The 24070-nt window shown below is 38.9% G+C and overlaps 4 protein-coding genes across 4 annotated transcripts; 2 read left to right on the top strand and 2 right to left on the bottom strand.

Moving 5' to 3' along the window:
- Positions 1-1846: 1846 nt before the first annotated feature.
- Positions 1847-2822, bottom strand: LOC141648067 (uncharacterized). Its single transcript, XM_074456522.1, has 3 exons — positions 2672-2822; positions 2434-2514; positions 1847-2306 (listed from the first exon to the last, which is right to left on the bottom strand). Exons 1-3 carry the CDS (start codon positions 2729-2731, stop codon positions 2109-2111), a joined length of 339 nt encoding a protein of 112 aa, XP_074312623.1. The 5' UTR covers positions 2732-2822; the 3' UTR covers positions 1847-2108.
- A 2264-nt stretch (positions 2823-5086) lies between these two features.
- On the top strand, positions 5087-7472 carry LOC141646297 (uncharacterized). The gene is made up of 2 exons (XM_074454241.1): positions 5087-5207; positions 6881-7472. The coding sequence occupies exons 1-2, from the start codon at positions 5154-5156 to the stop codon at positions 7280-7282; spliced, it is 456 nt and encodes a 151-aa protein (XP_074310342.1). The 5' UTR covers positions 5087-5153; the 3' UTR covers positions 7283-7472.
- A 357-nt stretch (positions 7473-7829) lies between these two features.
- Positions 7830-15434, bottom strand: LOC141648066 (ABC transporter C family member 3-like). The gene is made up of 9 exons (XM_074456521.1): positions 11425-15434; positions 11225-11311; positions 10492-11121; positions 10094-10258; positions 9585-9879; positions 9160-9374; positions 8693-8998; positions 8447-8510; positions 7830-8358 (listed from the first exon to the last, which is right to left on the bottom strand). Exons 1-9 carry the CDS (start codon positions 13786-13788, stop codon positions 8009-8011), a joined length of 4476 nt encoding a protein of 1491 aa, XP_074312622.1. The 5' UTR covers positions 13789-15434; the 3' UTR covers positions 7830-8008.
- Positions 15435-17603: 2169 nt separating this feature from the next.
- Positions 17604-19382, top strand: LOC141649717 (uncharacterized). Its single transcript, XM_074458400.1, has one exon. It carries the CDS (start codon positions 17604-17606, stop codon positions 19380-19382), a length of 1779 nt encoding a protein of 592 aa, XP_074314501.1.
- Positions 19383-24070: the final 4688 nt, after the last annotated feature.

Genomic DNA, 24070 nt, shown 5'->3' with positions numbered 1-24070 from the left:
GGTTGGTGTTGTTGTTATTAGCAAAGTTAGAACCTTTGATTAGTAGTGATAAAGTTTGTTCCTTTTTACCTTCTCCTACTCAAATCTTAGTTTAATTAGTTGATAACCCTCTTTTGCACAATTTATTGCATGTTTAGTAGTAGAAATCAATTTTACATCATTTCCATGGTTAAAGTATCGATCTTTATCAATTATTTTGTCTTAATAACGATGATTAGTGAGTAGTCTTCTTACTAGGGTGTGATTAGGCATTAACATGAGTGATTAACATAATTGAGTCCATCTAAATTGGTTGTTAAGGGGAGATTAGTGGGGTTTTCCAACGGAATTTATTTGATTATGTTTTAGTTGGGAGTTTGGTTAGTTGGGTAACCTTGTCCACCAATGGGAATTGGTTAGGTACTTAGTTGACCACCCTTTTACAGTCCTTGCCAATCTAGGTTGAACCCGGGAGGGGGAACCTCGAAAGGGTGCATTTGGGGAACCGGGTTGACTTTCACCTTTGGGAAAAGGGTTAGAAAACCCGGGAATTTATCGTGTACTTAGTGCCTCCTAGCTTTGAGTCGGGGATCTTGGAAATGGCGCGCGTTTTCGGGTCCTAGAACCTTGCTTAAGAAAGGTCCGAGTCACGAACCCGGAAGGGAGGTGAGTCGGGAATCCTAGTGTCCTATTATGAGCCCGGAAGGGAGTTAATAGGCGAGTTAGAGGCGTTTTTCCCTAACTAATTACCTCATGACGACTAGTTGACGGAATTATTATGTTAATCATAATTGTTTGCCGCTTAATCAAGCCCTAGGCTTTTTATCAATCAAGTAAAACCATACTAATTTGCTTGCTTCTTTATTTTAGAATTTAATTAGTTATTTTATATCTTGCTCTTTAGTCTAGCCCTTAGTTAATAACCACCTTGTTTCGTTTGATTTAGCTAAGTATAAGAATTTAGACAATTAGTAATCGCCCATGCTCCTTGTGGTTCGACCTCGACTACCCTTTACTAGTTGAAAATTTGTTTGATCGGGTACGGCGACCTCTACCCGCATATCAATCGGCTCGAACTCAAGTTTTACTATATGAGCACAAACCGTGCAAGGCCAAGCACGGGCTCGGTTCGGCTCGTTAACACCCCTAGTTACTTCTAATCATGTTGTTAGCCTCATCATTCAATAATTCTTACGAAGAGCAATTTTGTGCAATGATTACTGGCGACCTTAATTATTTATTATTGCACCACTTGTCTTGGGGTATTCTAGTACTCCCTCTATTTCTTTATATATGACGTTTTGTATTTATGAGGTAAGTCTTTGACTTTAATATTTACAAAAATATATTTGTTCAAAAAATATAAAAACGGTACCATTGAATTCCTTATGAAAAATTCTTTCATATGCGTATACATATCATAATATTTAGTCTTATATTTTAAGAGATATTGAAGAGAGAAAAGTGTCTCGAAATATGAGAAAGTCCTATATAAAAAAAACAAAGGGAGTATCTCGTATTAGATCAGCATAAATTATAGAATAAGGCGGTCATACCAACTATCTCTGTAAAAACAAATTTCACTTTTTACATTATTGCACTTCTCACAATATGAGACCGTCTCACACAACAGTTAATGTTAAATCTCCAACTATCATAAGTAGTCGCAAATCTGCAACTAATAGTGTTGGTTGCAAAAACAGCGACCAACTGTAATTAGCGACTGAGGCTATTGCAACCAAAAAAATAGTGCAAGTTAGTCGCTAAATCCAATTATCGACCAATTTTCAGTCATTTGCAACCAATTCAGCTGGTTGCTAATGCCCCTTTTCCTTGTAGTGAGACCGAATAATAACATTAAAAAAAAAAACAAAAAAAAAAATTGATCACTTATAAGCTGCATTCACTTATACCAATACTATCATATATACTATCTGAATTTCACCTAAAATTATAAGAGCGGAGTATTAGACTTGTTGTTATACATATATAGTATTAACTAAAATTCTCGTGCAACCGAGATTCATGAAACAAAAAATAAAAAAGCATTGCCCATATTCTTCTCCTCTTGGAAATCTTATTTGGGCTAAACTATATAATAAAGAATAAGGTTAAATCCAGAGTAAGATTTAAGTCCTTGAATGTGTGGTGGTGTGGGTAGTTGGAAGTGTGGTGGTAGCTGGAAGTGAAGCGGTGGTGGCGGAAGTGTTGGAGGGGTTGCTGGGATTGTTGTCGCTTGGGTTGTTGTCGCTTGGATTGTTAATGCCTAAGGTGTTCTTCACTACATCAGCTGCTCCTACTGCAATATTCTTCACTGACTCTCCGGTCTGCGTATTATACATCAAAGATCACAATTAATTACGGTTCAGTTAGTCTTGTGTAAAATTGTCATATAGCGCGTGAAAAATCCAAAACAAGAATAGGAATTCGAAGAATGTAGAAATAAGTAGTTGCCTGTTGGAGGATATGAGAGGCTTGTTGAGCAGTTCCGGATGCTACATTGCTCACTTGGCTCAACACTCCGTCGCTCTTCTCCTGCAATTTCGCAACCAAAACGTTACTAACTTACTCATATTAATGCAACATTAACATACAAACAATGACGGAGGTACATACTCAAGTTCAATATCACGCTCTCATATATGATATATCTAAATTAAAGCAACTACAATGAGAATTTGTTGGAATGTACCTGAGCTTGGCCGACGGTCTCACCGGCTTTGTGGCTGATTTCTTGACGTTGGCTTGCCATTTCTTTTTTGTGATTGCTGAATTTGAGGTTTTAATTGTAATGATGATAGATTGAATTCTGCTTGAGATGATTAAGCAATTTGTATATGTTTTAAAACACAAAAACACTTGGTATTTATAATAACAAAAATAAACAAACTTGAAATAAAAGGGCAAATTACTATTTTTTGGGTCTCTTTGATCCATGTTTTTCTCCTAATATATGGATGATATTTGCTAATTTTCTTAAGCTTCTTTTGACTAGTTCTTAAGAATTTGTTTATTGATCTCCCCGTATAGTTCTCGTTTAATTTTGGAGCAATTAGTCATCGAGTGTACCAATTTGATTCATCATTTTGGTAGATAGAGCCATAGAGGTCGGAAAGATATCTGTTAGTGACTATTTGACTTAACTAGGAGTATAACTTAGAATCCTTTAGGAAACAATTCGGTTAAAGTTAGGGGTGTTCAGAGTAAACCGAACCGCAATAATCGAACCGTTAACTTTATTATGGAAACGGTTCAATTAAGGTTTACAATTTTAAAAAACCGGTTAACCGAACCGAATCGTTTCACAAAAAAGTAAGCAAAAAATTAAAATATTATATAAAAAACCGTACTTTTGTTTAATTTTCTTAGTGTATCCAAATTTAAAATTTCTTAAATTGATTAATGCTAAAGTTTAGCTAATTAACTTTATTGTTGGGTATAATATATAATGAAAATTAATTAAACTATTAGAAAAAATTAACGAAAACTGAAAAAAATATATATATGTAAAACGATTATCAGTTAACCGGTAACCGAACCACTAATAACCATTTAAAGTGGTTAACCGAACCGTTTATTACCATTAGAAACTGTGCGGTTTAGGTTCGGAGTTTCGCCGAATTGAACCGTGTGCAAACCGAATTAAATTAGAGGTTCGGTTAACCGAACCGCGAATGAACACCCCTAGATAAAGCTCAGCTTAAGCTCAGTCAAATTGATCTGAAATCTGAACTCGAGTTGAGCTTGAGCTTAGAAAAGTTAATATTGGAAGTATGTTTATATGAGTTTACTAGAAAGTTTTACAATTTTTATTATTTGATAGTTATTTATATATTAGACATCATGTTATTTTGGAATTTATAATTATATTATTCAATATTTTATATTAATATTTTATAATGATATGCTTATATGTTTTAAATTTTTTAGTTATTACATTAAAATAAGTTAAAATGGAAAAGAATATAGTAGCTAAACCAAGTCGTTTCGAGCTCAAACTTCAATTTTGTAGTCTTGACGAGCTCCAAGGTGGATTCAATCGTAATCTAAAATTTTGGAGTTAACACCGAATAGGGCTATAAATAATCTAAGTCGGCTCGCTAACCCCTAGAAATTGATTCGGTCAAAGCACGGTCAAGCTTTGTCTAACCGATCTCGAGTTGGAGTGACTAAATCCGAGCTAATTTCGAGCAAACAATGCTTGCATATGAAACAGAAACTTTTTTAAGCTCGTTATTAGTTTTTTTAGTTATTTGGATATTTTTTTTTTAAATTATATTTTTTTAAATTAAATGTTATTTTTGGTATTCAAAGTTATAATATAATGTATTATAAATTAGCGTAATATAATTATCATTGTTTTTAAAATATTTGTTCTTATTTAGATCTATAAAGTGAGGAAATGAAAATCTAACGATTATAAGCGTACTGCAATGAGTAAAATACGTTGGGCCGTCATGCCCCACTCCTTCTCCTCCGACCAGTTTCAACTAACCCACGAGGCATCCTACAACCCGCTATCCTACCACCACCAAGCAACCAAGGTCATACAACAATTGTTTTTTATGAACCCAAACCCTAAATTGAAAAAAATCCAAACAAGATAATATTAATTTGATTTATAATCATGCAATTAACAAATTAATAATATTTGTTCTAACTCAAATTATCATCCATAATTAAACTAATTTGTCTATTCAAATATGACGAGGCGAGCAATAGAGAGAATTAAGGATTAAAGTTTTTAGGGTGATGGATATGCAAATGGAAATTAATGTGCAAAATGTAATGGAAATCTAAAATAAGTTTAAAATATACTACGAAAATAAACTCCGTTTATTAGGAATATTATCGGCCCATGTAGTAGTTTTTGGGCTTACAATTGAATATCCATGTACCATTTTATAAACGGCCCAATAAGCTAATAAGAAGAATATCAGAAAAGGTTAAGAAACCAGCATAGCACGTAACAACGAACAGCTGTTGGACACGTAGCAATGTAGCATGCACGTGTCGACATATAGTACACGTGTCACCATTTAAGAGATTACCAAAGTCCATAAATATTTTGTAATCATAGACTACTCACTCAAAAATCAAACAAACACATAACAGTAAAATATTAACAATTTCGCGGTTGTGTTATTGGCAGTAATTAGTACTCTGTAATAGAAATGGCATCCCATGGGAAGAGTTACAGGGCTGGTGAAGCTACTGGCCGTGTTGAGGTACCTATTTTTACAGTATGAGACTGTCCTTTTATATTTTCTTAGTTAAGCAATCACTATATGTATATTATTGGTTCATTGTCGATTCGTTTTATGTTTAAACTACATGAAATGTATTTGCAATGTAGCTTGGTAACTTGGTTCACTGTAAACGTAGGACATAATTTTAGTCCCACACAAAATGAAAATAGTGTACAATGTACTACACATTGCATAAATGTTGTGATTTCCTTCAACAATAATATTACAATAAGAGTACTCTTACCTAGTGGTGAGTCGGTGAGAGACACTAAAAATGCTGAAAATGAGATAATGTCATCAATCAAGTACACCCTACATTCTTGAATCTTGAGCTCTTAAGACAGCTTTATAATATCAGTAAGTCTTGTTTGTGACAGTCCTCACAAGCTTGTCGTGGCTCACAATACCCTTTCCTTTTTAACGTTAAGTAAGTTGATTGTAAGCTTGTTACAAGCTACAGTCACAAGTAAGACTGGTCGAAACGATAGTGGCTCTATACATTGTAAAAGAAAAAGTATTCTTGAATTCATGAGAAATACACATTTGTTTATATAACTAGTTTAGATCCCGCGCAATGAATGCGCGGTATTTATAGAGTTTTACTTTTATATTACTTAATAATGCTAAATTAATACCTCACTAATTTTTCATATTTTATGTCATTATATTTTGATATGAGAAAAAAAAATTAAACTGTAAAATTATTCAAGAAAACTGAGTAAAATTGAACTACAAAATAATAGTGGTATCTAATTAATTTTTCATTTTCTCGTTATTGTATATTTTTTTCGAGAAAAAAAATTAAAATTGAAAATTAATCAAAGAGAATTGAGTAACGTGCTGTAATGTATTTTTTAAAAACTATTTTTTATATCACAAAGCTAATGATTCCAATTTATTAATTCTCTCATTTGTTTTTGTCATGGAAGTAATCAAAACGATTTATAGTTTTGTTTATACATAGTATGAGTCCATTCTCAAATAATAGCATCAATAAAAGATCTAATAGTTTATAGCTTTATATTATTTATATTTTAATTAAAATACTATAATTTAGTGTTTAGTGAAAATTATAAAATTTGATGAAAAAGTTAATATTTAATAAAAAAATTATATAATGAAATATATTATAATTATTAATTATTTTATTTAATGAATACAATTAAATTTTTAATAGTTTTCTTATGTATAAAGATGCTTTTTGGAGGGAAAATTTTGGAGTTCACCTATTCATTTAGTAAATAGGGGATGTGTTACTCCCTCTGACGGTCATTTGTTGTTCTATTTCATTTTGGGTATCTCAATCAACTCTTGTCCTTTCTAATTTTAGGATTAAATTTGATGAGCAACTTGATCCTCCACACTCAATTTGGTCCACTTGTTATCTTATAATTGACACCCTCCTTTTTCGAAGGTCTTTGTGCCAAAAACAAGAGACAATAATTACAAAAGACAACAATTGACCGGGACGGGGAGTACTTATATTTATAAGGATAACAATCATGTGAATACGTGGTATGTTGTTCATGTGTTTTTTCTTGGCGAAGTGTTAATAGCCTGCAGATCTTTATGGCTAAGATCGTCTTACATAATAATTACATAATAATTTGTCATTTGCGTAATTCTTTGTAAATGGTGGGTGGAATTTACAGGAGAAGACAGACCAAATGATGGACAAGACAATGGGTGCAGCCCAAGCAGCAAAGAACAAGGCATCAGAAAAGGCCCAGTCCACCAAAAACCAGGCCCAATCCACCAAAGCCCAAAGTGGTGGGTATCTCTCAGAGAAGGCCCAAGTAGCCAAGGACAAGGCCTCGGGGGCGGCCCAAGCCACCAAGGACAAGGCGTCGGAGATGGCAGAGACAGCCAAAGAGACGGCGGAAGCCGGAAAAGACAATGCAGGGGGGTTACTACAAAGGACAGGGGAGCAAGTTAAGAATATGGCACAAGGTGCTGCTGATGCTGTTAAGCATACTTTTGGGGTGTATGATGAGGATGATGAGCCCATTAATACTAAGCATACTACTACTACCACTACTACTAGGAGATCTTAAAGGGTGTTAGGCCTAGTTCACCGGCCTTTGTGTCGACATAATTTAGTAATATGTCGACGTTATTTTGTTGTGTGATTGTGTCTTGTGTTGCACTGTTTTCGTTGCGTCTTTGAGTTATGTTGAACTTTGGGTGGAGACCTTTTTACGAATCCCCCTTTGTTATTAATAATAATATGTTAGTTTTGAGTTTCGGGATGTGGTTTATGTCGTATTTGAGACTGAGGCTCTGATGCTGCTGTTTTTTTGACGGAAATGAAGGGTTACTTGATCTGGATGGGATTCGGACACTAGTTGCGCTTTTAGAGAAGCTGTTTTCAGATAGCGTTTAATATACCCGTTAATCCACTCCCTACAGCAAAATAACCCAAATTTATTAGTCGGGTCAGGTGAGACAATGAAAATGAACCACTATTAGTCAACACCATTCAATACCTTGGAAGTTGTCGAATTATTAGTCGGGTTGGGTTATATATATCAAAACCTGTAAATATAACATGAAGCTTGAAGGCTTAAAATCCAAGGATACATGAGATTCGAGTTTGGGACCTTTTGTATCGAGAAACAACGCTTTTTCATTACATATAATTGAGAGACTGATAAGAGTGATTGAGTATTTTCACCCACCTCCTCTGTAACATATTCAATTAAAACAGTACATTTGTTTTCAGGGTGATTAAGTAAGCAGATAATACAGAAAATGAGCATAAATTAATGAAGTTAACTTCATTAATCCGCTCTAGAATTAGATCTACTTGCATACTCTGCAACAAGTTTGGAAAATGAAGACGACTTATTCTCTAGCAACTTCGAAGGAGAATCACATTCCTGAACAAATCCGTTGCTTAAGAGCACCACCATATGACTGTCGATAACTGAAGTAATCCTGTGGGCGATAACGATCACAGTTGAATCCGTAAAGTGTTGCTTTAATGTCTGCTGTATTAAGTTATCTGTTGCTGTGTCGACTGATGCTGTTGCTTCGTCTAGAACCAGTACCTTGCTTTTCTTAAGAAGGACGCGGCCTAGACAGACTAGTTGTCTTTGGCCCATGCTCCAGTTCTCTCCATTCTCAGTTACTGCCACATAGATGTGTAAGTTTGTCAAAGGAAAATTGTCGAAAAGTATATCCTGGCAAACGCGTCGTTTAGGTTAAAAAAAACAAACCTATAGAATCAAGCTTTCCTTCTTTCTTTCTCACATCTTCAGCAAGTTGGCACTTATCAAGAGCCTATAAACATCAGGAAGTCAATCATCAAAACACAAGTTAGAAGTTGCGAAAATTTCCAGTTTAAGTGTCCGAGTTTGACAAGGTTCCACAATGATTATCCGTCTACTTTGCAACCAGAAGCGTAAAAAATGCCAGGCAGTCAAATTCAAAGTTTGCCAAAGTAACATAATACATATGATTACCTCCCAAATTTGATCATCAGTGTACTCCTCTAGGGGATCAAGGTTTGTGCGGACAGTCCCTTCGAACATGGTGGGATCTTGAGGGATAATGCTCAATCGAGACCTTAAATCATGAAGTCCAATGGTGGAAATGTTGATGCCATCAATGAATATTCTTCCGGCAGTAGGTTCAACAAGCCGGAAGAGTGTTTGAATGAGGGTTGATTTGCCACTGCCTGTCCTTCCTACAATTCCCGTCTTTTTTCCTCCTTCGAATGTGCATGTAATACCCTGCAGTACTAGCGGCAGGTGTGGTGCATAACGGACCTGCATTAGTGAAATAACATGCAATTTGATTATGAGGCGTAATTTCTAATGAAATGTATGAAAATACAGAAATTCAGTGTCCATGTATCTCATAATGAAATTGCGGTAAGAATCGCGTCAAAAGATTTGATGAAAAGAACCGATAGAAGACTAAAATTGACCTTGAGGTCCTGTATTCTGATTTCTCCCCAAGAAGGCCAAGAGCTGTCAGGCCTATTTTCTTCTATAACAAGGGGAGGCTCACTCGTTATACAAGTATACTGAAGGATTCTCTCGACTGAGATGATCTTATTCTCCATGTTGCATAAATTCCATATCGCCCAACCTTGCACCCCGCTCAGATCAAGTCCATATGTCACAGCTAGACCAGCAATTCCTTAAAAACGAAAAATGTTTTGTTAAAATTTGAACAAACCCCAAAATCGACCAGAAAATGTCTAATTTGGGGAAAATTTGATCTGACCGGTAGACATTGACCCAGACACGGCCTAAACACAATAATGACACGACTCGAATGACCCATTTGCCACGTCGGGTAATAACAAGGCTAAGGTGTGAGGACGACTAATTCATGGAGCATACATACCAGGATTAATCAGTCCAACAGGAAGAGAGACTAAAAATATTGCAGAGAACGTAAATGCAATCAAAGACAGCAAGTCCAAACGAAAGCAAAGCCACAGAATTGCAGCAGCACTGTAGAACTTTGCTCTTGAATATCCATTTATAAGATTCAAGCTTGTTTTACAAAATCTGGATTCGTGGTTAAAGCTCCTTATGGTTGTAGCTCCAGATATAGTCTCAGAGAAATGCTGTATCACTGGAGCTTTCGCTACTCCACTCAATCGACTGATTTCTCTTGCTGAAGGTAAATAGTATTGCTGCAGAACAACATTCACCGTAAAATTTGATGTAAAGCATATGAATAGTACTGAATTTGCCCACATATAAAATGTCTGTGAGTTTTGTCTGAGACACTCTTAGAACTTTATGTTTTAAGAAGACTTGATGAGTTGGTTTCATGTGTGAGACAATTTTAATTGAGTTTTCGCAAAAAGTGCATGTCTCAGGATTGACGTCAGACTCTTGAATTACCTGATACCAAATAGAGATTGCAGCAACGGGGATGAAGATAAGGAAAACTTGCCAAGCGACTTGTGACATCACCGCTATAATCCCAATGAGCTGAATCAAACTAAATACAAATGCACCAACTTGATTTGCAATGCTCGTATCAACTGCACTTTGATCTGTAGATGCCTGAAACAAGACAAAAGGTGAATTTCATTGAGATTTGTATTAACCGATGTAGACAGCCATACTGAGAATAATAATAAAAATTGCATTGAGATTTGTATTAACCGACTGTTATCACAGTGTATTAAGAAGCAACAGTACTAGAAAGGTGTATGTTAGACACATCTGGTGACTGACATCTCAATCTGACCATCTCTACAGAAAAAAAAAAAATTGAAGGGGAAAGATTTACATACACGGTTTAAGATCCGGCCACTTGGAGTAGAGTCGAAAAAAGACATAGGAGCTCGGAATATGCAGGAATGCATCTTACTGAAAAGCAATGTCGCAGTCTTGTATGCAACCGTGGCAAGAAGGGTTGATCTGGCGAGGACACAAAAGGCACTTCCAATGGACAAAACGACATACACCATTATCAAAGTGCTTGAATTAACAGTAGGCTCAACATCAGAAGAAGCGGGTGTCGCCCAAGCCATCCAATAATTGCTTCCAATCTGAAGAAGCTGGAAGAAAATTTGGGATAACAGTATGAGGGGAACTAAAGCTCCTCCATATGCTGTAGTGATGTACTTCCAGTACACTGAAAGTCCAACTCTACCTTTCTCTCGTTCTTCTTCTTCGACAAGTTGCCCCTTAACGGAGTTATAGTCATTCATTTCATCATTATGTCCGCCGTTGATCTCTTCTTCTAAGGGCATTGTGTCGCTAAGATGCTCATGAAGAATTGAGTTTAGTGGATCACGCTCAACTGGATCGAGTGAAAGCAGGGCTTGTTCATGTGCTCCCACAAGTTCTATAAAGTTTGTTCCTGCAGAAAGAATGTCATTGTACTTTCCTGCTTCTAATATTCTCCCATCTTTCATGACCTATTAAATCATACATTATCATGTAAGCGATTATTTAACTCGAATTTGATAAATATAAAGACATCAAATGAACAAGGAGTGATTTCTTCATATAATTTCTCACCAAAATTAGATCAGCAGCTGGTAAGAACTCCATTTGGTGTGTGACATATATAACTGTTTTGGATTGTAAGAACCCAAGAAGACATTCCTGAAACAGATGGACAAATATTACGAATGCCTCAAAAGAACAAAAAAATTATGGAAAAACATGGGATTGGTATACGGTAAATAATTATGGAAAACCAGACTAATAAGTAATACCTTGAACAGATGACTTCCAGTATGAGCATCCACAGCGCTAAAAGGATCGTCAAATATGTAAATGTCAGCGTCTTGATACAAAGCGCGAGCAATCTGTATCCTTTGTTTCTGACCACCACTTAAATTGATACCCCTCTCACCAATAACAGTATGATCTTCAAAGGGCAAGATCTCAAGATCCTTCTTCAAAGCACAAGCTTCTAACACCCTGTCATATTTAACGGCATCCATTTCCTGGCCAAATAGAATGTTATCAACTATCTTCCCACTTTGAATCCATGGAGATTGTGGAACATACGCAGTCAACCCACTTAGCCTTAATATTCCAGATATCTTTGGAACTTCACCTAATATACAAGTCAATAAGGTGGACTTGCCGGAACCTACAGTACCGCAGACAGCTACTCTCATGCCATGATGAACTGTCAGATTGATGTCCTTCAAAGTAGGGCTTTCCTCAGATGGGTCCCACTTAAAATTCCCACCTGATATCTCAATAGCTACATCGGACATAGCTCGAGGAAGTCTTTCGACAGAGCTAGGGTCCAAGTCATCAAGGCTAAGGAATGAGGCAATTCTATCAAGGGAAACTTTTGTTTGGATGATCATAGAAATTGAGTCAGGCAGATTAACAATGGGTTCCTGAAGAGTTCTGAATGTAGCAAGTGCTGTCAAAATCTTGCCTGTTTCTAGAGGGATGCCTATAATTATACATGTCCCGAAAGAAACGAGAGACACGAATGTTGGGGTAGCAAAGAAAAGAAATGTTGTCATAGAGAAAACATAGAGAAATTTCTTCAACCAACCATTCTCTACATTTCTTAGCTCAACAATCTTTGACAGAAATTTCATTTCCCATGCTTGCAACTTGAGAATTCTCATATTTTTCAATATTTCGGATGTAGCCTTCATTCTTTTATCCTTGGACTCCATTAACTTCTCTTGATACTTATCAAATAAGGTCGATAGAGGAAAATTGACGAGCATGATGAGCACGGTGGTGAGAAGCGAAGCGATTGATGCAAGCCCAAGACTTTTGTACAAGATCATCAAGGACAATGCCACCTGCAAGATGACCATCCATGGATCATGGATGAACCAACTAAAATGGCCAACCCTTTCTGCATCAACCGACATAATATTGATCATTTCCCCACTTGTATGACCTTGTTTCGAGAGGCTAGAGACTGTCAAGGCCTTCTTATAAATGCTCTCAGTAAGCACCGCTTTCACCCTAACACCAGCCACTTGAAGCCTTAAGAACCAATGTCTCTGAGCAAGGCATTCCACAAGCTTGGCACCACAAAACGCGGAAACTAAAAGAAAGCCTTCATTTTTTATTTCCCTCTTCCCATTAAGGTATTGGACAAAGGTATCAATAAGGTACGGACCGACATATGAAGCCAATGTGTATAGGAGACAATACAAAGCTGACTTTAGGATATCAACCCATGTGAAGAAAATTAAGGCTTTGGCAAGCTGAAATGTTGTTACCTTCTTACCCTTTCTCCCTCGATCTTCTAAGATATCCCGAAAACTGATGTAGGACTCGTTAACATCGTCTTGACCCGAAAGAGGAGGGATATCCTCAAGGTCCAAGACTTTCTTATAACCCTTAGCTATTAAAGACCCTACCCAATAGAAAGTTAAAGTATTTAAGAATCCAGCATTCAAGTATGGACTAACTAATGGTTCATCCCCAATTTTCTTGCTACCATTTAGAAGTTTCTCTTCCAGACCGCTATTATTTCTAACATCCTTCCGGAACATACTAGCACAACAAAGGAAAAGGCCTGATACAACATACACAGCATCTGATAGCAAAACTTGAACTGGCAAGTTTCGATTTTCAATACACTGAGCTATGTGTACGACAGTGCAGTAAGTGGAAAGAGCAAGGTAAACCCACCACCAAATTCTCAACAAAAGTGGAAACTCTGAAGCATTCGAGCGCTTGCAGAATTGAGTATGCAAGTAAATAGAAACTAGTGACCATGTAACAACCCGGATCAGTAAATCGAAAAGGGTTGGTAAATTTTGGTCTGACCAACCAGATTTATGCCAGTAGAAGTAATTGAAGATACATAACACAAGATTATATATAGAAAGAGCTAAAGAAATGTAAAAAACAGGCTTATAGCTCAAGGATTTGTTTTTGGATTTTTCATTATTGTAATTTTTTCGGCGTAACATAGTCCACATCCATGCACATGTTAGACCAAGAAACAGAAGCAAGTGTAGTATAACAGAAAATCCTACTAAAAACACTGGATTGCTAAGGAAACCAGTAACTGAGTTTTGTTTGAGCAAGATTCCTGACATACTTGTGATAAGGTTCAGTTTTTCCGTAATCATAGAAAGCATACTGAGAGGTTAAGTTTTAAAAAAGCGGCATACAAAAAAGTTTTTGTGAACTACAAATTAACTGAAAAATTATTTTAGAATCAAGAGATGCGGATTTAAATTTATAGTAGTCAAGTCAAAATAATAGTAGTGCCATAAATATAGAGTATGGTGTTCAAGTGAGAATAGTCGTCTTTAACTACTATTCTTGATGATGACAGTGATTGCCATACCAATACTATGTAAAATAGTACTCCGTGACTGACTAACCTTTGGCTGATTGGCTCGGATGACCAACATTTTCCACTTAAGCTGTCATTATCTTACAGAACTGACCCAAGAAAAGTCAGTCAGTTGTACTTGGGGATCAAGGATCCTTTTATGTAAAAAAAATTTATATAACTGCATGTGCTTGTTATAATCTGAAGGAGCAGCCACCAGTCGGTCAATGTGATGTAAAAATACTCGGTCCCAATTCTATACGCAATTGGGTAATGTCGTAACATAAAACTCATATAATCAGTAGAAGGCATAAAAAAGAGGGTCGGAAAAATTACAAGCGTAATAATTCCGTAAGAGCATTAGTTGTCATGAGTCATGAGTCATGACTGAGATTGCCAAAGTGGGCTATACATATGACTATGAGAATGCAAAAACAAATGCTTACTGAAGCAAAAAGTCATCAAAGTCATTTACCAAGCAAGTTCCACTCATGATAAGTATGGACCAAAGAACACTACATTCAACTTTACTTGGTTATCAAGATCAACTCTCAACAAAAAGGAAAATGCTAAATGTCGCTAACAACAGTTGGTCTCTCTTGAGACGGATCATTTTGGTCTTTTCTAAAAAGACGAGACTTTGAGACCATACTACAGCCAAATGTGACCGCTTTTGGAAAACAAGTTACCATAACCGTAAAACTAGCTGGACCATTGCGGTTAAATCTGACCATAAAATGGTCACAAAATCCCGTCTTTTTGGAAAGATGAAAATGGTCCGGAATTGAACACACCGGTTGGATAAATAAGAGATGGGTTCAATTCAAGGTAGGCTAGGCAAACCTACGAGTGATGAACTTACAGGCAAAGAAGATATCAGCAACCAAGAAGGTTGCAAGAGTTGCTGATCTCCATTCTCCAACCTGAAGAAGCTCTAGCATCCATATAATAGAGTAATTTGACGGATCTGATTAATTTTGTATGGACGAAAATTACTCTCTCACTCCATTACTTTTCCAGTTTTCCATACATTAACCCTCATCTAAAAACAAAAGAAAAACTTGTCTCTATCCTTCTGAAAATTAATCAAATTAGTCAAATGAAATAGGGGTTTATCAAACAATGATTCAAACTGAGTTAATTTGTCAGGTATATTAAATAAAGAAGACCTAATTAATTTAGGATTAATGGAATTGGGGGTTTTTTGAAAATTAGGGTTAATAAAAATTAGAAAAACATGAAAGGATGGAGATGCCGGTGATGGCAGGGGCGGGTGGTTCTGAAGTCGTGGGGTCTGAGTGTAGTGGGGATGGCCCAACGGGAGGTCATTTATGGTGGCAAGGGTGGTCCGGTGGACAGGGGAGGAGGAGGAGTAGGGGGTTTTCAATTCATTACTCATTAGTCGTCATTAGTCATTAGTAGGGGAGGGGGAGTATGTGGTGCGATCTAAGGTCCGGGCAGGTGGAGGAGGATGGTGCGGTGGTTGATTGGTGTGAGTAATTTAGAAATTACAGTATTAAAATGAAATAAAAAAGGGTTTTTCCATCTATATCCCCGTGGTTTCACTTTTCCCAATTGTATCCTCGCGTATCAGAGATTACTAATTGTGCCCTTAAACTTAATTAATGAGACCCATCCGTGACTAAACTTGGCTACTCCGTTTGTTTTGGCCGTTAAGTGCTACCATGGCACGCCTTATGCCAACATGGCATTATATCGACGGTTTTTCTAATTTATCATCTACGTTTTATCGACTTTTAATTATTTGCAATGACCAAACTACCCTTATTATTTTCAGATTGCGAATCAAAATCGATCGAATTAAATCCAGAAAATTTCGCCCAATTCCTCTTTAAACCACCCTCTAACTCAGTCTTATTCAAACTCAGCAACCCGACTTCACATCGTTATTGAGCCCAAATCCTTAATCGCAAAGATCCAAAGACCCCAATAGCTTCACACAATAAATAACATGGATTTGGGGGTAAGGGTTTCAAGGGTACCTGAGAAAGACGCCGCAACAGTGAGCGAATGATATCGTACTAATTTAGGACGGTTTAGCCTCGTCCTATTACCTTATTCCGACTCATTTTGTGTGCTTAGTTGTCTAATAAGCTCATTTAATTACTAATTTAAAATAATTAGTCGTATTAGTTTATAATTAATAATTAATTGTATTTATGTATAATATTAGTATTATTATTATTATATTAATTTAATGTGCAGGCAAGATCGGAAAGTGAGGCGGAAGAGCAAGACGGGATTATGAGAAGAAATGGTGGAGGTGAAAATAGGCCAAATCATGGAAAAATAAACTAAGTAAAGAAGCAGCTGCTAATTTCAGACGGTCTTTGCTGAACTTTTACTACCACCTCCGGCCACCGTGGCAGCCACCACTCACCACCCTCCACTCCCAACATCACATCCAACCATCCACGACTACCATGGACCACCGCAACAGCCACCACGAACCCTTCTTCCACCCCCGTCCGTAAACAATACAAACAACAACCATCTCATGGACCCATCTTTCAACCACCCACAACAGCCACCGTGGACCTCACCTACGACCACCTACGGACCCACGGAGGCTGACAGAGGTGGGGGCAGCAGAGCAAGGTAGGAGGCGGTTTGGGTTGAGGAATAGGATAGAGTGAAGAGGTTGGTGAGCGTGAGTAAGGCGAGATATTACAAATAATTAAAAGTCGATAAAGCGTGAGTGAGAAGATAAATAAGAAAAACCGTCAATATAATGAAATTAAGGGTATGATTAGTGAATGGTAGAAAGGGTTTTAGTAATGCCATGCTGGCAGCCAAGTCATGCCTTGTTGGCGCATTAAGCGTGCCATGTTGGCAATTAACGACAACATTTGACGGAAAATTGAAGATTAGCCACGGTTGGGAATCATTAGGTAAGCTTAGAGGTACAATTAGTAATCTCTGATACGCGAGGGTACAGTTGGGAAAAGTGAAAACCACGGAGGTATAGATGGGAAAATCCCAATAAAAAAAGAAAATAGAGTGTAGAAATGACAAGGATATTTTATCGTAATTTATTTTCGCAGTATATTTTTATTCATTACAGTACTTTTTACCCACTAATTTCCATTTAGATACCCTTGAAAGAAAAACTAGTGTACTACATCAAACAAAATGAAAAAATTAAGAAAACAAAACAAAGTCCAACCATAGCCGTCACAGCCGTCAGCCACCTGGACGACCGCCATCGACAATCCCTTCGCCAGCGAGCAAACCCGTTTCGTTGTCTCTTTGTCATCTTCTCAAAGTCGCATCTCTCGACGACGACCGACGAAGCTCTTGTCCCTATTAGAATAAGATATTATTCTTTGTATATTCTGTTTATTAGTAAATATTTGTTACCATGTATTACTCCCTAAATCACGTTGACTAGCATCAGTTTAGGAGAGAATATTGCTATTAGTTGCTAACAATAGTCTATGTTGTATTATATAAAGAGGTTGTAAATCATTGATTAATTCAAGGAAAATCAAATACTTTCATGGTATCAGAGCTACACGATCCTCCTTCACACATCTTCCGCTCAAATACTCTTCTCCCTCCTCTGTTTTTTCCTTCCTTCTCTTTCCTGTAATCATGCCAGGCAACACCCAGGCTACCAAAACCCAGTTTCATCCCGCCTATTCCGTCTCCAATATCAAAAACTATGTGCAAATCACACTCGAAACCGAAAACGTCCATTACGCGTCATGGGCAGAACTCTTCCTCAATACTGCCCGAGCTTTTGATGTCATCGATCATATTGCGCCCGAAAAGGACGCTGTGATCACCAAAGACGCTCAATGGAATCGTCTCGATGCCGTTGTCAAACAATGGATTTACAGCACGATTTCCCTCGATCTCCTTCACACGATATTGGAACCGGGTGCCACTGCTCAAGGGGCTTGGGACCGTCTTAAGGACATTTTCAGCGACAATCAACATTCCCGAGCCGTCATGTTGGAACAACAGTTCACCAACATCCATATGGACAATTACCCCAATGTTTCGGCGTACTGTCAGGCGCTTAAAATGGTTGCAGATCAACTCGCGAATGTTGGTGCCCCTGTCTCCGAGACACGCCTGGTACTCCAACTGGTCACTCATGTGTCCGAAGGCTTTGAGGCCATCGCCACCATCATTCAACAAAAAGACCCTCTCCCTACTTTCTACAAGGCCCGTTCGATGCTTGCTCTGGAGGAAAATAACCGTCGTCTTAAGACGGCCTCCGCCAACCCTGACACAGCCCTGGTGGCGTCATCCTCCAATGCCCCTGCCGACTCCAATGCTCGCCCCAACACCAACAATTCGAAGGGTGGTGGCGGCTCTAACTACAAGGGCAAAGGCAACAATGGTGGTCGTCACAACAAAGGGAATTATCGAGGTAAGAATAACAATGGTGGTAATTCACAAAATGCAGGAAATAAAAATTCTCGACAGGGACAACAACAGCAGCAAAACGGCACTTGGACGTGGGTCCCTCTCTCCCCTTGGCAACAGCCACCGCAGCAAGGGTGGCCTGCCCCTCCGTGTCCATATCCGACGGCCTCCTGGACTCCTCCTGGTAACTCACGCTCTCCGGGCATTCTTGGTCCACGCCCTGGTCAAGCTTTTGTTGCTCAACCGAGTCCCATAGGCGCCTCTCAAGGAGCTTTTGTTCCGACCGATCTCGCTGCTGTTATGCAATCTCTCAATCTCCAGCAGCCGGATGACAACTATTATATGGACACGGGTGCGTCGTCGCACATGACATCCAACTCTGGTAAACTCTCCTCTTATTCTTCTTTGAGTAATAATCGTCATATTATTGTCGGAAATGGTAGTATGATTCCTATTGTTGGTTGTGGCGCTATGAACCTTCCCTACCCACATAATTCCCTTACTCTTAAAAATGTTCTACATGTTCCCAATATTATCAAAAACTTAGTCTCTGTACGTCAGTTTACTAGTGATAATAATGTCTCAGTCGAATTTGACCCGTTTGGTTTTACCGTGAAGGATCTCAAGACGGGGACGCCGATTATGAGAAGGCATAGCACGGGTGACCTTTATCCTCTCCTACCCACGTCCCATGCTCCACCCGCCACCCCACATCACGCTCTCACTGCCGTCCCGACAACAACCTGGCATGGACGACTTGGACATCCCGGCTCTACTATTTTTAATTCTCTTTGTACTAATAAGACGATTTCATGTCAACCTATGAACTCTTTATCTATTTGTCAATCATGTCAACTTGGTAAACACGTAAAATTGCCCTTTCATAATTCCATGTCTAATACTGTTAACCCATTTGACATATTGCATTCCGATTTATGGACATCTCCCGTCTTAAGTACACTTAACCATCGTTATTGTAATACTCCGTATTTATAAGTCTTGGGGTACTCTATCGAGTAGCCCTTACTCTGTCGAGTAAGGGTAAGTTGCGAAATAAAATAGTTTCTGACCTGTTGGGTACTCGATCGAGTAGTCAGGTACTCGATCGAGTAAGGGGGTACTCGATCGAGTACCTTGGGTACTCGATCGAGTGTCCGGTTTTACGGGGAGTTTTCTCGGGTTTTGTTAATTATGCGATTAAGGTATTTAAACATAATCGTCATTGTTTTAAATCACTTTTACAAAACCTAAAACCCTGTTTAAGAGAGAAAGCAGCCAGTTCATCTTCCTAATCGCATTCTTAGCAATTCCCGGAGTTCAGACGGTCAGTTCTTGTCGTAATTCGTATCGTTGAGTTCCTTGCGTCGAGGGTAAGCTTTTAATATAATTTTTATAATGTTTTGTTAAGATTGGTTAAACCCTAATTTAGAGATTGGGGGTTTTGGTGTGTAGTTTGTGATGTGTAGTCTCTATGTGTTATATGATAGGAGGAGGGTTCGTAGAAGAGGCGTTTTGATACAGCTGTAGATACCGTCTGCTTGTTGTGCTTTCCAGGTAGGATTTCCTACTCAGTATTAGTCCCATAATGGGATATTGGTGATGTGCTGTATTTGGTTGTTTGATATAATGATTGTACTGTGTTTGTGGTTGTGATTGTTGTTGATGGTTCTCGAGATGCGTTCTCGGCTGAGTGGGGTCACTTGCGGGAGTGACTTCACGCCCTAGTTTCGCCCTTCATGGAACCCGCCACGGAAGGGGATGTGCACATTAATGGGACAGGGTTATCGCTCGGTATGATGAGCGGGGCTTAGGTGGGAACGGCTGCGGTCCCCCACTGGCAGGGCTGGTCCAGTGGACAGTCAGTATTGAGATGATGGGAGTTGGTGGTGTGTGTGTGTGTGTGTGATTCAAATTGTCTGTTTATCTTATTATTGTTATCTATATTGATTGTGTGATTAGTCTTGACCCGGTGTTGTTTTGTAAACCTGCGGTGATCCATTCGGGGATGGTGAGCAGATATTGAGCAGGTATTGAGATGAGTACTGGGATAGCTGGGATGCCACGACATCATGATAGGAGTCTTCCGCTGTAGCCTTTACTTTACTTACTTTTCAGTTAGACAGTCAGTTTGAGAATAATGTATCGTACTTTTAGTTGGTTTCATGGATTGTAACTATTCGTTAAACTATTTATAATAAACGTTGTTTCTTTATTGTTGTTTGATTATCATTGCCTCGGGTAACCGAGATGGTAATGTCTTCATACCTGAGTGGTCCTGGTAAGGCACTTGGAGTATGGGGGTGTTACAAATGGTATCAGAGCGACGATCCTGAAACCTGTAACCAATGAACTTAATGAACATAGGGAGTCAATTAAAATGAACCCGGGGTAAAAGTTGTAGGAGCTAGTGCAAAGGCTTGGGAGACGTCCTAAAGTCGCGGGGGTCGCCCTACAACTTTGAACCGGTCACATGGAGGAAGTGTTTGTCGAGTCGTATGTGTGTTTGGTTAACTTGTTTACAAATGTGATGGAATGTGTTGATCGTTGGATGTTCGAATTGGAAGTTGAGGAGGTGAAAGAAAAGTGATGATATATATAGAAACTGTTGATGAAATGATAGCATGTTGAATGTTTTACAACGTGGCAATTAATAGCATGATTGTTATGATATAATATATGATTTATAAAGTTAGCATATTAGCATATGACGTAATATGCGGGTAGCTCTTACGAATTAGGGTTACTCGATCGAGTGGGGCTGACTAGGGCTGAGCAAAAATTTCCGAAACGGATTTTTAATACGGATACGATACGGTATACGGTTCTCATTATACGGTTTTCCGTATATACGCTTTTTTTTTTCGGATACCCGATACGGTTTTTTAGAAACCGTTTCGTATCCGGGTCAGCAAAATTCGAAAAGCGTATACCCGGTTTGACCCGGTTTTATGTTTTACAAAAAAAAAAAAAAAAAAAAAAAAAAAAAAAAAAAAAAAAAACGCATAACTAAACTAAGTAACCCATGTAACCCTACCTAATTCATATCTCCTCCCTCAGCCTCACTCCTTCATTCACTCAACAGACAACAATCCAGTAATCCACATTCAACATAATCAACACAACAAGGTTTATGCGTATACCTAATTCATATCGCCTCCTTCACTCCTTCCTTCATTCATTCAAAACCCCAAATCAGACGATCAAACATCCGATTTAACCATTTTCCCCCAATTTTAAACCCTAATTTAAAACCCAGATTCCCAATTAAATCATATTATTTCCCCAAATTCAGATCTGCCTCTCAAATCGTCACTTTATCAAGGTTTGTTGTCTTTTATTGCTTAATTTTATTGCTTAATTATTGTAGTTGTTTGATTTTGTGTCTTGGAGCATCATGTCATCATGATCGATGAGGAAACGGAGTCTTGAAGAATTGAAGTCTTACTACTTGGCCAAACCATTGCTTCGTTTTGTTTCGTGTATTAGACACTTGGATGATTGTATTGAATATTTGGTAGACGATGTTTTGTAAGACTTGTAATATTTGAACTTTGAACTTCTAATTTGGGTACATTCTGGAAAAATTATGCATTCTGGAACTTTGAACTTCGAATTGTCTAGTTAATGGTAATGAATAGCACCAGGAAAATACTTGTGCTGTTCTAGAAAAATGATGCAGAATATTTGCATTTTGCAGTAGTGTACTCAATTTATCGTCTCAGTTTGTGTTCTTTTTTTTTGGCGTTTAATGAAAATTCAAGAAACCGTATTCGGGTACCCGGATTTCGTATCACGGTTTAATCGGGTACCCGAAAACCGTATACCCGAAAAAACCGTATCGTATCCGGAAGCAAAAAATTGGTGTTCAAAAAACCGTATACCCGGAAACCGTATCGAAACCGTATCGGGTACCCGGTTTTGCTCACCCCTAGGGCTGACTCGATCGGGTGGGTTTTTGGCGATTTTGAGTCCAGAATCGAGTTTTGGGGCACTCGATCGAGTAACTAGGGGTACTCGATCGAGTAGGGGGTCACTCGATCGAGTAGCCTAGATACTCGATCGAGTAGGAAAGAGATCAGAAGGTCTGTTTGGTTCTGGAGTTTGAGTACTCGATCGAGTACGTGGGGCACTCGATCGAGTAGCCCGTTACTCGATCGAGTGTGTTTGGGAACTCGGTCGAGTGGGTTCTGGGCATCGTGTTTTCGTGTTTTGAGGTTTAGTACGTGTGTTTATGTTTACCCCTTTCTTATATAGCTTCAAGATGCCGCCCAAGAGAACTGCTTTGTACGCGAGAGCTGAGCTTATGACCGTGGATGACATCGTTAAGATGTTAGAGCACCAGGATGCTCTTAATGAGACCCTGAAGAGAGTGAATGAGGACAAGGATAAGAGTAAGGAGAAGGAGGTTGATCATTCTAAAATCAGCCTCTATATTGCGAGGTTTAACCCGAAAGAGTACAAGGGAGTTGGGGAGCCTAATCTGCTTGATAGTTGGCTGAGAGAGATGGAGAATATCTTAGACTTGGTTCATTGTCCTGATGAGATGAGAGTGGAACAGGCTGCGTTCTATCTGAGGGAGGCAGCAGGCAAGTGGTGGGATTCAGTGAAGGTGAGTGCTAAGGAGATATACACCAACCAAGGCTTACCTGCTATACCTTGGGAGGAGTTTCGTAGGGTCATGAGGAAGGAGTTCGTGACGGGAGCATGTGAGGAGTAAGTTGAGGGAAGAGTTTGATAAGTTTAAGATGATCACGAGATGTCCGTAGCCGAGTACTACGAGACGTTCAATGAGAAGTCCAGGTATCTTTGAGGATATGGGTTTGAGTGAGGAGAACCGGGCATTGAGGTTTGAAAGAGGGTTGACTACCACGATTATGGATAAGTTACCCGTGGGAATCCTTACCGATGTTAAGGAAGCTTATGAGAGGGCTGGGAGAGCTGAGAGGTTGGTGGAGATGGCTCAGGAGAGGTCAGGTGGTGAGAAGAGGAAGTCTGAGAGCGAGGGTGGTGGCCAATCGAATCACAAGAAAGGCAACCACAATCGCCTAAAAGGGTTTTCTTCGGGTCAAGATTCAAAGATCTTTGGGGCTTCCTTTGGGCGTGGCCGTGGGAGTGCGAGTAATAGTTGGGGAGTGACCTGCTTTGGTTGTGGTGGTGTAGGCCACAAGAGACATGAGTGCACGAGTGCACCGGGTCTTTTCGAGACTCGCACAGAGCCGCGAGCAACACCGGGCTGGATCATGGTCAAACCGGGAAGTCGAGTTACCAGAGTGGAGGCAACCGCAACGGCGGTAATTCTTATCAAAAAACACCGACGAACAACAACAACAATCAAGGGTCGGGTGCTAAGCCGACCGCATCGCAATCTTGTCCAGGAGGTGGGCGGAAGACCGATGGCAAGTTATTCATGATGGAGAAGAAGGCAAAGCGGTGAGGAAGATGCGCACGTTATCACCGGTACATTCCTTGTTAATGGTATTCCTACGTTTGTTTTGTTTGATTCGGGGGCTTCTCAGTCGTTTGTGTCTTCGAGTCATGTAAAACAGTTGGGTTTGAGAGTATATGAGTCTGTTAGTGAGCAAGTTTTCATACCTTCGGGTGAGTCTGTATCGTGTGGGAGGTTGTTGAGAGATGTATCTTTGATAGTTGGGCAAGTTGATTTCCCTGTAGACTTGCTAGAGTTT

This window comes from Silene latifolia, chromosome 3 (assembly GCF_048544455.1).
Source record: "Silene latifolia isolate original U9 population chromosome 3, ASM4854445v1, whole genome shotgun sequence".
Lineage (NCBI taxonomy): Eukaryota > Viridiplantae > Streptophyta > Magnoliopsida > Caryophyllales > Caryophyllaceae > Silene > Silene latifolia.
Note: the sequence above shows the minus strand (reverse complement) of the source record. Positions and strands in the feature narration are given on the sequence as shown.

Coding starts and splice junctions, on each gene's coding strand:
- LOC141648067 (XM_074456522.1), bottom strand. CDS start 2,731: ATGGCAAGCCAACGTCAAGAAATCAGCCACAAAGCCGGTGAGACCGTC. Junction 2,515..2,671: donor AGACCGTCGGCCAAGCTCAG/GTACATTCCAAC, acceptor GCGAAATTGCAG/GAGAAGAGCGACGGAGTGTT. Junction 2,307..2,433: donor CCTCTCATATCCTCCAACAG/GCAACTACTTAT, acceptor TATAATACGCAG/ACCGGAGAGTCAGTGAAGAA.
- LOC141649717 (XM_074458400.1), top strand. CDS start 17,604: ATGCCAGGCAACACCCAGGCTACCAAAACCCAGTTTCATCCCGCCTAT.
- LOC141648066 (XM_074456521.1), bottom strand. CDS start 13,788: ATGCTTTCTATGATTACGGAAAAACTGAACCTTATCACAAGTATGTCA. Junction 10,259..10,491: donor GTGGCCGGATCTTAAACCGT/GTATGTAAATCT, acceptor GTCTTGTTTCAG/GCATCTACAGATCAAAGTGC. Junction 8,999..9,159: donor TCAGAATACAGGACCTCAAG/GTCAATTTTAGT, acceptor TCACTAATGCAG/GTCCGTTATGCACCACACCT.
- LOC141646297 (XM_074454241.1), top strand. CDS start 5,154: ATGGCATCCCATGGGAAGAGTTACAGGGCTGGTGAAGCTACTGGCCGT. Junction 5,208..6,880: donor AAGCTACTGGCCGTGTTGAG/GTACCTATTTTT, acceptor TGGAATTTACAG/GAGAAGACAGACCAAATGAT.